We start from the raw sequence: 14,654 nt of genomic DNA on the forward strand, positions 1-14,654 counted from the left end.
AATATTAGATGAAGAGCAGAGAAAATAAGGTTTTGATTACTAGTTCAACCTTCTGCAAGACTGTTTACATTGCAGATATGTGCACATGCAGAGTTTATTAGGTAACTGGCTACCAATACCTCCATGCTTTGCCTGGAAATTGGGCCAGTGTATGCTGTGTACACACGCACAGAAACAAACACTCCTACCCAGCAGGAAGTAAATTGACTGTCACACCATAAGCAGCAGTAGGGATCACCTGTATTGACCTCGCAGTCTCACATAATGCTCGGGAAGGAAGATGGCAACTGCAGGGACCATCAAACTCCATGTGCAGTCGCCTTTGTATAAACGCACACACGCATAGTTTCACACTGGAAAGAAAAAATCATCTTAAATAGTGTTTTCAAATAAAAATATCTACTAAAATATTTATAGTTCAGATGCACTTACTGGATTCAACTAGGTAAAGTTTCTTCAGTGTAATGTAAAAATCCAAGTCAACTCTATGGCCTAGCTAGACAGAGATAGATAGACCGATAGATAGATCGATAGATAGATAGATCTTTAAAATAACGTTTTAATAATAACTTTATTATTAGCAGTAGTACTGTCATTACATTAAGTAATATATTTCTGTCACAATTTCTTCAAGTTAAACCAAACTTTTATTTTGATAGGTTGCTGTGAAGACCTTTATGATAATAGTTTTTCTCAATAGAAGCGGTAAAATGCTCACAGAGTGACATTTCTAGAGATTATATATATATATATATATATACACTTCAGTATGTGTGTAGTAAACGAAAGCACATGTCTGTGCCATTTATTCACACAAAATCATGCAGGATTCATATTTAAATAGTATTTTTGCAGATTAACATTGACAGACACTAATCCATATCATCATTTGATTTAAGTGTACTGACCTACTTTTGATTTATTCATCCCAAATTTGGCAAATTCCATGACATTCCACAGTAAATTCCATTTTTAAGACTGGATTCCGCAATTCTATCCTATCTAATCTATAGATTTCATTTGAATTTTCTGGATTTTTTTTCCATTATAATTTTTCTAGACTCAGAGTTTTTTCTAGAGTCTAATTAACTGAAATAATTAACTGAAATCTTACAGAAGTTTAACAGCAATTTATTAAAAGTTTATCAAAAATTACATTTCTTATGCCCTATGAATTATGTTTGGATTCCATTTTAATTTTCATTCCATTTTAAAAGTCAAAAGCATCTCTAATTAATTGATTAATTTATTAAAAATTTATTATTATTATTATTTTTTTCATAAATCTTGTCATTTTCTGGTAAATAATTTCTCTGGTAAAAATTCCTTAAAAATAATATTTTAATAATAACTTTATTTTTAGCAGTAGTACTGTCAATACATTATGTAATATATTTCTGTCAAAATTTCTTGCTCTCGTTTTCTGGTCTCCATAGAAATCCATGTTAAAACGGGGTAAAAAGATACTGTAGACTATATTAATTGAACTAAGAGCACAATAATGTAGCCTTCATTTAGCGTAAAAAGGAAAAGCCTTCAACCCTAAGAACACCATCCCCACTGTCAAACAAAAACGAACCTAATGTTTTAGGGGTGTTAAATCACAGTAAACGGCACCATGAAAAAGGATCAATACATCAAAATTCGCAACAACAACATCAGGCAGTCTGCAGAGAAACTGTCCTTGGGCACCAGTGGACATTTCAGCATGACAACGACCCAAAACACACAGCAAAAGTGGTGAAGAAATGGTTAGCAGACAAAAACAATAATGTTTTGCAGTGGCCCAGCCAGAGTCCTGACTTGAATCCAATTGAGAATCTGTGGAGGGAGCTAAAGATCAGGGTGATGGCAAGGAGACCCTCCAACTTGAAAGAGTTGGAGCTCATTGCTAAAGATGAATGTGCAAAAATACCGGTGGAGAAATACAAGTCAGAATTTGCCAGGGGTATGAATAATTTCAGGCTTGACTGTAACTAGAAACATTAGAGACTGGAAATGTAAAGCATCTTTGCATTATGAGGCAGATGAGACTTACGTGTTCCGGAAAAAGGAGGATGGACAGAAAGATAGGTAGATGATAGACAGACAGATAGCTAAGTTGACAGATAGACAGAAAAACAGAAAGTGGTGAATGGATAGATAGATGTATACCTAGATGTATAGACAGAGATAGATAGGTAGGTAAACAGACTAACATTTCAGAAAAGGATTGATAGATAGATAGATAGATAGATAGATAGATAGATAGATAGATAGATAGATAGATAGATAGATAGATAGATAGATAGATAGATAGATAGATAGATAGATGGATAAAATGCTATTTTTGCAGCACATACACTTCCATGACACACAAACATTCACAAATCCTTTCCCCTGTAGCCTCCGACACGGCATTCCGTGTGAGATCCGGAGCGCCCAGACAGGATATTTCACAGGTATTATCTCTCATTTTCATTCCAGAGTGGCAAGAAGCCACACCAGTACGCCTTGCCACTGTAATTCAGTTCTCAGCTTTTGGCCTGTAAATAAATGCGCCAGTAAGGATCTTTCTTGAATCGCAAACAGAGAGATGGGCCATAGAAGTTTACTTGTTTTAAGAATTTCTGCTTCATCTGCCTGCATGCTGTTTAGAAGTACGCTTCTCGTTTTTTGAAGTATTGGAGAATAATAGAAGAGCTTTTGTTTTCCCAGTCCCATCAGAGTCTTACATGACAGTTTGAATTCCCTGACAACTCAACACCACACAAGGTGTCAAATGAGACATTATAACAGCGCAAATTGAAATTCTGTCTTTTCTAAACTCTCCCCTCACAACCCCCCATAAGGAGGCTACGTTGCTGAAGGTGTTTGAAAAATTAATTCCGTTCCATTTTAATATTTAATGTAAGTCATAATGTTAGATTTCTTCTTGTTCTTCACTAGCTTCTCCTTGTCTCAAAGCTGCCAGTGTATTAAGATGAAAAGTTTGAGCTGTCAATCAAATCTCAAACGCATCCTCAGGACCCTCCCCTTGCACTCCGACCTGGCCCTTTTCTCTCATTACCATGGACACCTCAATTCAACCTGTTCCTATGAGACCCAACTGCTCTTGGCAAAACATTCAGCTTTATACTCCAAAACAAAAGCACTTACGCCCACCGGGCCCTCCAGGGCCCTTCAGGAGAAGCCCGTTCTTCAATAAAAGCCCCTGATTATCACGCACATCTATCAGATTTTTTTCATGACTCTTCACCGGAACGCGACAACAGCGTTAAAAGAGAGAGATAAAATATGCCGTGTGTCATTGAAGCATGTGATGTCTCTTTTTAATCTGAAAGTGAGGACACTGTGTAGTGAAGCAGCACTGACTGTTATATACCTTGTCGAGAAGGTGAGCAAGATGGCTTGTGTTCATGCCAATTGCGCTGATTTATGAGCATTTCATTTTCTAATGTGGATTTGGGTGTGACTTTGAAATGTACAAATGTTACATTTTCTCAAATGCCTCTAAAGTGAGAAATGTGCATCAGTAGTACCTTTTATATAAACCTGCCAGTTCTATTATTTTCTAAATGTAAAGTCGTGGCCAAAGGTTTTGAGAATTACATAAATATTGGAAATTGGAAAAGTTGCTGCTTAAGTTTAAGTGCATATATTCCAGAATGTTATGAAGAGTGATCAGATAAATAATCCTTCTTTGCCATGGAAATTAACTTAATGCCGAAAAAAAACTTTTCACTGCATTGTTAAGAAGGCTTCAGGGAATCCAAGAAAGTCCAGCAAGCGCCAGGATCATCTCCTAAAGTGGATTCAGCTGTGGGATCGGAGTGCCACCAGTGCAGAGCTTGCTCAGGAATGGCAGCAGGCAGGTGTGAGCGCATCTGCACGCACAGTGAGGCCAAGACTTTTGGAAGATGGCCTGGTGTCAAGAAGGGCAGCAAAGAAGCCACTTCTCTCAAAAAAAACATCAGGGACAGATTGATCTTCTGCAAAAAGTATGGCGAATGGACTGCTGAGGACTGGGGCAAAGTCATTTTCTCCGATGAAGCCTCTTTCCGATTGTTTGGGGCATCTGGAAAAAGGCTTGTCCGGAGAAGAAAAGGTGAGCGCTACCATCAGTCCTGTGTCATGCCAACAGTAAAGCATCCTGAGACCATTCATGTGTGGGGTTGCTTCTCATGCAAGGGAGTGGGCTCACTCACAATTTTGCCCAAAAACACAGCCATGAATAAAGAATGGTACCAAAACACCCTCCAACAGCAACTTCTTCCAACAATCCAACAACAGTTTGGTGAAGAACAATGCATTTTCCAGCACGATGGAGCACCGTGCCATAAGGCAAAAGTGATAACTAATTGGCTCGGGGACCAAAACGTTGATATTTTGGGTCCATGGCCTGGAAACTCCCCAAATCTTAAAACTTGTGGTCAATCCTCAAGAGGCGGGTGGACAAACAAAAACCCACTAATTCTGACAAACTCCAAGAAGTGATTATGAAAGAATGGGTTGCTATCAGTCAGGATTTGGCCCAGAAGTTGATTGAGAGCATGCCCAGTCGAATTGCAGATGTCCTGAACAAGAAGGGCCAACACTGCAAATACTGACTCTTTGCATAAATGTCATGTAATTGTCGATAAAAGCCTTTGAAACGTATGAAGTGCTTGTAATTATATTTCAGTACATCACAGAAACAACTGAAACAAAGATCTGAAAGCAGTTTAGCAGCAAACTTTGTGAAAACTAATATTTGTGTCATTCTCAAAAGTTTTGGTCACGACTGTATACTTATATTTTCTAAAATTATATTATTACAACAGCTACGCCATTTGATAATTGTCAGGCTTGCCAAAATGTATATATATACATTCATGACCTTACAATACTGCTATTGTATACATTATAATTTTTATCTTAAAAAAAGTTATTCATAATTTTTTTTTGCAGCCCATTTGAAAATAAGCAGAGGCCCCTAGTGGCATTTTAAGTAAGAATGTTGTTTTGTGTTTTTTTTTAAATCTTGTAGTTCTTACGAAAGTTCGCAGAAGCACTCTAGTGGCAATAAAATTGTTAATTTATTGTTTTGTTTTATAAAGTGTTTTTTGTTTTGCAGCCCATCTGAAAATAGGCAGATGCCCCTAGAGGCTTTTTAATTACATTTCTTTTTGTTTTGTTCATGTTGGTAGGCCCTTTAAAATTTTGCAGAAACACCTTAATGGCATTTAAATTGTAAGTAAGTAAATAAATAAATACAATTTTAATTGAATTTAAAGTTTTAATTAACAATTTACCAGTTTGCAAAGATGTCTAGTGGCTTTATAATTCGGTCAGACTTTTCAGGTAAAATTTGTATTACACTACCAGTCAAAAGTTTTTGAACAGTAAGATTTTTCATGTTTTTTAAAGAAGTCTCTTCTGCTCACCAAGCCTGCATTTATTTGATCAAAAGTACAGCAAAACCAGTAAAATTTTGGAATATTTGTACTATTTAAAAGAAGTTTTCTATTTCAATATATTTCAAAGTGTAATTTATTCATGTGATTTCAAAGCTGAATTTTAGCATCATTACTCCAGTCACATGATCCTTTAGAAATCATTCTAGTATTCTGATTTGCTGATTTCTGAAAATATTATTACTTTGTTGAAAACAGCTGAGTAGAACTTTTTCAGGTTTCTTTGATAAATAGAAAGATCTGAAATATAAATATTTTGTAACATTATAAATGTCTTTATTATCACTTTGATCAATTTTAAGCACCCTTGCTAAATGAATTTCTTTCTATATAATCTTTCTCGCCCTTATTTGAAAGACAAGATCTAGCCTATTTATTGAAGAATTGATTAAAAAAGCCCAGATTGTACTTCCAAATTTCAATTTTCATTTTTATTTAGTATTTTAAATAATGATGTACTGATCATAATTTTTCATGGCCAATTCAGTTTTTTTTTTTTTTTTTTTTCAAGCAAATTGGCCGATTCCGACACTGGTTGCTTATTTTATTTTATTTTGTTTTGAGCAAATTCTTTCTTTCTTTTTTGCTCTATAACAAGCAAACTACCCTTAAAAATCTCTGTAGCCATTTGCACTTAGAAGAAAATTGCATTTTAATCACGATTTAAACAAAGACGCTACACACGTTTCATGAGCAGTTGTTTTTGATTTGAAATTGAATTAGACTGATTTAAAACAGAACAGTCTGACTCTATCTTTGCAAAATCATGCTACATAAAACATCAGCCATTAAGCAAAAACAGCAGACAGGCTGAATAAGAATGCAAATTCACTCTCTGACAGCAGGTGGCGCTTATGGAACAGCAGCAATACACTGTTTCCTTAACAAAGCAGCTCATAAATACTACTTTATACGGAGGTAAGAGGAGAAGAAAATGCCATTGCCCTCGAAACTTTTCTAAAAACAGTCAGTTCCATTCAGTGACAAATTCAATATTTATATACAGAATATGTGTATAGCCTTCAGTGATACATTCAATATTTCAATACAGACCCAACTCAATATTTATATTTTCTTCATATATTTCGACTATCGTAAACAGTGAGTTCGCTCTGCCTGCCACAATATTTTCTCCTCTTTGTGTCTGTCTTCAGCGTCTCTGGCCTCTGTTAAACATCCTGTTTACAGACTCAGGCATGAGGTATTTTTCTTCATCACTGTCCCAGTACAGTAGCTCACAAGTACTGTCATTTTCGGGAGCTACTGGGACAGTGATAAAGATCTACCAGGCGATTGCGATTTGTTGGGTTGGTGACCACTGCTGTACCTCCTTTAAAAGTTTGAAGAGGCCCTCAGTAGCATTATAATTCAGTCAAATTTCTGTTTTTATTAGATTTTATGATTCATCTTGCAGCCCCCTTGAGAGTTTGCATAAGTGTAACCGCAGCAACCATGAACACAGATATTGACGTCAGTCATTAAAAAGCCCATAATGGTCGACCAAATTATAAAACACAAATAATTTATTTGTCAATAGTTTACAAACCTATTCATGCATAAATTGCCACATTGAACGAAATTGAACGACGTTTCTAAGTGATGTTCAATGCCCTAGTGAATGTACAAGTGAAAGATGGCCTCAACTGACCTATGTGTTTGATGACTCATGAAAACATGAGCTATAGCGAATATTCCAAAACCATAAATTCAGCCTCGGACGTATTCTAACATCATACGCCCACAACGCCAATAAGAACAGGCCTCAGCTGAGAAATTCATGGCACATTTCTGTAATTACAGAATGTTATATTCCTGGCAGCGAGCGCTCTGTCCCTCTCAGCACACACACACACACACACACTGCAGAGTGGCAGGACCTGGCTAGGCAAATCCCTTCTTGCCTCGGTGTGATTTAGTGCTAATCGGCTTTTTATTACTCTCTGATTAACAATCCATCTACATTTTTAGAGCACGGTGAGAGAGAGAAAGAGAGAGAGAATACAGAGAGGGTGAGAAAGACTGTGAAGAAGCTGGAGTTTCAGTCCCATTGAGGTTATTTTGAAGAACGGAATACCAGAGCGAGCCAGACTATTGTGCAACATCGCCGACATTTCAGCAATCCAAAGAGGAAGTATGCAACAGAGGAGAGAGAATGAGCGAATAAGAGACAGAGAGTGTCGAAAGGCAGAGAGAAGGAGAGGTGGAGAGGTAAGAGGCTGCGAGAGACAGGAATTGAGAAATGTGCTGGCCAGGATTCAGAGACCCGGGCAGTAAAGCTCATCCAGAGAGAGGACACTTGCAGGGTGGAACGTGAGACCAATGCCAATGTACAAAGCCGGAGCCAAAACTCTCATCCAATCATCACGGTCCGTGCATGTCAAGCAGCCCTGGATGTAAGGGGCGGGAGAACAAAAACTCACAAAAACAACAATAAAAACTCTAGAAACTGCCAATAGACAAGGTTCAAATTATAGACATCTGCGAAGAGAAATGGCAGAGTGGTTTTATTTACAGCCGCTGCTTTGTTGTCATCGCCATGATGGTGAACGCACTGCAATTAACTCTGCCTGTGTTTCTACTCATCAAGCCTAAGTGAGCTATCTGAGGTGTGGGGGGAAAGAAAGCCGCGGCGGGGAGGGGTGGAGGCGTACATGAAAGGAATGCTTATGCGCTTGTGCTGAGAACTCACCCGCTGCCCTCATTCAATATAAATGAGCTTGGTTTCAGTCAATTTCTGCTTGTTTTAAAGGGGCTGAGCAGCAGGACGTTGCCGACCGCCGTCGAACGCACGCAGACGATGTTGAGATTGTTAAAGGATCACTTGACTGAGGCGAAGAGAGAGAGGCTGAGATTTTTTGTTAGCGTTATTTTTCATGAGACTTTTAGAAAATTATGATATCCAGAATTTGAAACATGGGCTCAAAAGATTTGCAAACAAAGCAAATCAGCATTTTTGAATGATTTCTGAAGGATCATGTGACACTGAATACTGGAGTACTGATGCTGAAAATACAGCTTTGACATCACAATAGTAAATTATGGTTTAAAATCTATTAAAATATGACCTTTTTTAAAATTGTAATAATATTTCACAATACTGTATTTTTTGGTCAAACAAATGCAGCCTTAGTGAACCCCAAACTTTTGAATGGTACAGTCAAGCCCAAAATTATTCATACCCCTGGCATATTCTGAATTTACCTTTATTCAACCAGCAAGTTTTTTTTTTTTTTTTTTTTTTTTTGACTGTAAATGACACAGAAGACAATAAGACGATGTACAAGAGGCATCTTTGTGGAAAAAAAAATATTTCTCAGCTTTTATTTACATTTGAACAAAAAGTGGCATGTCCAAAATTATTCATACCCTTTGCAAACTGTCACAGTCTATGGGGAAATCCAAAGTTCTATACTATTCCAAATAGTCCAAGCTGTTCTAAAGCATCATATATATATATATATATATATATATATATATATATATATATAAACATTTGTCGAGATGTATTTTTTAAAACAAGTCATAATATCTTTAAAAGCAATTTTGCTTTTCATGTAAGTGTACTTTTAAAAAAAAAAGCTAAAATATTTTTCCTGAACAACAAGATAAAAGACATAGAAAATAATTTTTTGTAGCGTAGAGCTCAAAATTGGGCATCATTATAGTTTCCAAGATGAAACTTGGCCCACATTTTCTAATCTATTTTTATGGTGTGCAGCAATAGCCATTTTTCCCCAGCCAGTACAGTTAGTAATACAGCCTCCTATTTGTTTTATTGGGTGTCCTTTGAGAGAAGATGCAAAGAAAAAGCGAGGAACAGAATGAAATAGGAAAAAGCTACAAAAATGGACCACAGGGTCGAGCATCTGAGTATCCCTATCAGGCACCGTCAGCAGTCTGCCCCCCTCTGTGGGGCTTCAGGGACAACAGAAATGGATGGATGGAGTGAGGCATTATGGGAATGTGTTGAGCTAGCAGACAGACAACTGTTTTTGTAGGCAGTGGTCTTTCTTTTCTTTGGCCTGGCACATTACTATGACAGCACACCCAGATGCTTCAGCTTCACTGCAGTCCAGGAAGGACAATTGTCCTCAATTTTGATCTTCTGCCTGCAGCTGAAAATCTCACTTTGATTTGCATTGTAGTCCATGTGCAGAATACAGAATGAAGCCTTTGACTCTTTGGAGAAGTCTGTATTATAATAAAACACTTCTTTTGTGTACTTCATCCTTTCCTTTGGAGTTGTGTAGAGATAAGCTATTACTTTTCTAAGCAATTGGGTTCTCAAAAAACGACTTCACCTTGAAGATGATAAAGACAGCCCTAGTTTACACTTAAGGAGAAATCTGAACCATATTTGTGACCCTGGACCACAAAACCAGTCTTAAGTAGCATTTGTAGAAATAGCCAAAAAATACATTGCATGGATCAAAATGATCGATTTTTCTTTTATGCCAAAAATCATTAAGATATTAAGTAAAGATCATGTTTCATGAAGATGTTTTGTAAATTTCCTACCATAAATATATCAAAACTTATTTTAAGAACTTCAATTAGACAACTTTAAAGGCAATTTTCTCAATATTTAGACTTTGTGCACCATGCATCAATGGAAAGCTTATTTATTCAGCTTTCAAGTGATGTATCTTAATTTAAAATTGACCCTTATAACTGGTTTTGTGGACCTGGGTTTTAACCAGTTTTAACCACAGTTTTTTATGTGGACAAACACTGCATGGATTTGTTAACAAAATGTTAGAATCTAGTTTCAGGATTCATATATCTGTCATATGAGCTTGACACAAGCTTCCGTAATCAGCCTTTGAAAGACTGACAATGTCTTACAGTTAAGTGCTGGGTGATAAAATGATAACAATTGTTATCGCGCTGTAATTTTTCTTGATAAAGCGATAACAAGAGTTTGCTAAATGTTTGATATGAAGTTTATTCGCCAAAGGCGGAACGAAACAGCGTTTCTCATTTGAACCGCGTCACACACGGACCGTTTATCCGCTCGGCTCAAGTTCAAACGGCAGATGAGTTTACAAAGGCAAAGTGCAGTAACTACGCCAACACTGAAACTGAGAAAAATGCCTTTTTTTTAAATTTGCGTTTTTACGCCAGCTAGTCAAACATGTTGACACTCTCGTTTCTCTGAAATGGGACAAAATTGAACCAGGAGACTTTGCCACAAGACAAAACAATTGTCACAAAGTCCATTTTAAGCCTTAACTCAATTTTTACCAAATGTGTAGTTACTGCGCTTTGCCATTGGCCATATTGGTGATACTCTGATGTAAACAAATGCATGGATTGCACGGTTAATGTACTACTGAATACCTTGTTTAGCTAATTTATGCTGTCTAAACCATGAAAAAAATGTGTGGAAGTTGCTATATATAGAGAAGGGCCTAATAAGCAGGAAAGGGTGCAATATGTTGACAAACTAAAGTTAATAGGTGGTAAAGATACGTACAAGCAGTATTAATTAAGATATTAGATTAATATTTCACCTACCTGACTGGAAATGATCGGAACAAACATGAATGTTGTCAAGATTCTTGCTCTGGAAATCCTGGTTCAGTTTGGCCAACCACAAACAACCACCTTTTGTTCCTCAGACAGATTTTTGCACTCTTCTCCTTGATTTGTTATAACTTTTGGAAGTCTACAGTACTCCAAATGTTTTTTTTTTCCAGTCTGACCAATTAGTAAAGCCCAAAACATGACAATAATTGACAATTTTCAGCAGCAATAATCAACAAAATATGCAAGTTTTTTTCAGTTCAGTGGCATTGTTTACATTCAGTGCCGTCAATATGGCCATTTGATGCACTGTGAAAACACTCTATTGTGTTTAATGCATTTATACTAATGTTACATGTATTTAGACTGCTGTTTTTCATTAAAAACATTTAGCAACAGTTTTACCATGGTATTGAGGTGCTAAATGTATGGTTTCAACTGTTAAATCATGATTTAAATGTAACCTACTATGGAAGACAAATTGTTAATTTTAATAAAACTTAATATTAATATTTAAATTTCACCACATAAAAATGGGGTTGTTACAGTTTTTACAGATGTTACTGTTTTTGATAATGAATATGAATTTACGTCTGTAACTTATCAATCTGCTACTGTCAACTCAAACTACTGTATAATGTGTATAATGTGAGAGACAAAAATGTAACATTATTAGTAATGCAGCCTGCACTGCAAACTGTGCTAAAGATATGCATAATCAAAGTCAACATAAACCTGCTTCATGATTTGACACAATATCACTTATTTGAACATACACAATCTAAGATATTTATTTTGTTAAGAAAGAATGGCTGGAAAAAAAAAAGAATTAAAAAACATGAAGTGTTTGTCATGTTCTGACAATAAAAAGTAGTTTAAAACCACAATTAACAGTCTGGTTTTTGCAACTTTTACTTAGGAGTGAAAATCTTCCTTTATCATGTTAATTGATTTGCCCATTTCTCCCAGTCTTGCAGTTAATAAACTTTTAATCTTTTTTCACAGGCTCCCAGAGGTCCGGATCTCAGACAACGGACCTTACGAATGCCATGTAGGAATCTATGACCGAGCAACACGGGAGAAGGTCGTCCTGGCATCAGGGAACGTGTTTCTTACAGTCATGTGTAAGTATAAACGCACTGCCGAAATGTTCTCTTTTGTATCTTCCCTTCATCAAGCTTGTGAAACATCATGCACTAATTTGAAACCATCTTCAAACGAGATGATGTAACTGTACAGTATCTTCAAGATTACAGTAAGTGGACCTTAATGTGCTCAGATGGACTTTTGGCATTATGTAGTTGACAGGAAAGTGGCGGCGCTGCTTGCAAAAGCTGACCTGCAATCTCTTTCGTTGTCTTTTAACTCATCGCCTGAGGTTTTGAAATGCTTTATCCTGTGTTTGTTATTTGGAAGTCTGCCGTACTTTCTCTGTTAGAGCTTGGCAAGTTGGGCCAGAATGGGCTGATCATTAAGGCTGACTGTCTCCATGTGATAAGGACCTTTGAATGGGAGGTAGAGGAGCGTCTGTGTGTGTGTGTGTGTGTGTGTGTGTGTGTGTGTGTGTGTGTGTGTGTGTGTGTGTGTGTGTGTGTGTGTGTGTGTGTGTGTGTGTGTATTTGTGCGTAATTCATAACACTTCACTTTGAACTTCCTCACTCGCTGCTTATATTCATGCTGTGCTGCGAAGCATCATTTAGGAAACTCTGAGGCGATGAAAATGCAAATATTACAAAGAGAGCTGATTTGCTTTTAATCGTTGTACGCATGTTCCCATCTCTTATTTATTTATTTACTTTTTTGGTAGCATTTTATAAGAGCTTTCCTAACTTTCATAAATAAGGCATAAACAAACCTTATTAAAACATTATATAATGCTTTGCAAATCATAATTATACAGTGAAATAGTTTAAAAATATGATTTGCTAAAGCATGATTTCCCATACGGGGATTCACGTGTTGATAAATAGCTAATAATTTATCATATTAAATGTAAAATAAAGATATATAAATGGGGCTGTGTGATAATTGCTGTATAGCTTCATGGCCAATCAAATCAGAGGCTGCAATTGAATTGAATTGAATATAATTGTATAGGTATTATTATTATTATTATTATTATTATTATTAGTATGATCAAATATTCAATTATCAGTACTCATGATTAATCACATTTAAAATAAAATAAAATTGTTTACATAATTTATGTGTATACAGTGTGTATATTATATATATATATATATATATATATATATATATATATATATATATATTATAAATCATACATACAGTATATATTTAAAATATTTACATGTATATATTTATGGTCATATCATTTATATTATATACAGTCAAGCCTGAAATTATTCATACCCCTGGCAAATTCTGACTTAAAGCTACTTTTATTCAACCAGGAAGTTTTTTTTGACCGGAAATGACACAGGCTTCTCCCAAAAGATAATAAGACGATGTACAAGAGGCATCATTGTGGAAAAAAATATTTCTCAGCTTTTATTTACATTTGAACAAAAAATGGCATGTCCAAAATTATTCATACCCTTTGCAAACTGTCACAGTCTATGGGAAAATCCAAAGTTCTATACCATTCCAAATAGTCCAAATTGTTCTAAAGCATCCTAATTACCCTGATTCATTGGGAACAGCTGATTTAATCAACTCAACAGGTGAAAAACAGAAGCTCTCTGCTGTTGGTTTGTGGACAGTCATGGCTAAGACAAAGGAGCTCACTGAGGACCTGCGGCTGCACATTGTGGCTGCTCACAAGTCAGGAAAGGGCTATAAGACCATATCTAAATGTTTTGAAGTTCCAGTGGCTACAGAGCAAAGTATTATTAAAAAATACAAGAAGTTCTGCACTGTGAAAAATCTCAGAGGACGTGGTCGGAAGCCAAAAGTGACAGCTGTGCTGGCCAGGAGGATAGTGAGAGAGGTAAAAAAGAATCCAAGGATCACCAGCAAGGCCATCCTGATGAATTTGGGCTCTGCTGGTGGCAACATCTCAAGGCAAACAGTCCACAAACACTGCACACCGCTGGGTTCCACGGACGCAGACCAAGGAGGACACCACTTTTCCAGATAAGGCCCACAAAAGCCCACTTGGCCTTTGCAAATGCTCATCTGGACAAAGAAGAAGACTTCTGGTCTTCTGTTTTGTGGTCAGATGAAAAAAATATGGAATTGTTTGGCCACAATGATGTAGCCTTCATTTGGCGTAAAAAAGGAGAAGCCTTCAACCCTAAGAACACCATCCCCACTGTCAAACATGGTGGTGGGAACCTAATGTTTTGGGGGTGTTTTTCAGCCGGTGGACCAGGGAACCTAATCACAGTAAACGAAACCATGAAAAGGGAGCAATACATCAAAATTCTCAACAACAACATCAGGCAGTCTGCAGAGAAACTTGGCCTTGGGCATCAGTGGACATTTCAGCACGACAACGACCCAAAACACACAGCAAAAGTGGTGAAGAAATTGTTAGCAGACAAAAACAATAACATTTTGCAGTGGCCCAGCCAGAGTCCTGACTTAAATCCAATTGATAATCTGTGGAGGGAGTTAAAGATCAGGGTGATGGCAAGGAGACCCTCCAACCTGAAAGAGTTGGAGCTCATTGCTAAAGATGAATGGGCAAAAATACCAGTGAAGACATGCAAAAAGCTGATCAGCAATCAT

General features: G+C 36.7%; 1 protein-coding gene across 2 annotated transcripts in view; it reads left to right on the forward strand.

The window, feature by feature from the left end:
• The window catches only part of igsf21a (immunoglobin superfamily, member 21a), a 309,045-nt gene that overhangs the window by 191,622 nt on the left and 102,769 nt on the right, over positions 1-14,654 (forward strand). For both annotated transcript variants that reach the window (XM_073826190.1, XM_073826191.1), the window contains exon 4: positions 11,967-12,085. In XM_073826190.1, the coding sequence (XP_073682291.1) occupies positions 11,967-12,085 (119 nt within the window). The remainder of the gene's footprint in view (positions 1-11,966; positions 12,086-14,654) is intronic.

This window comes from Garra rufa, chromosome 20 (genome assembly GCF_049309525.1).
Source record: "Garra rufa chromosome 20, GarRuf1.0, whole genome shotgun sequence".
Lineage (NCBI taxonomy): Eukaryota > Metazoa > Chordata > Actinopteri > Cypriniformes > Cyprinidae > Garra > Garra rufa.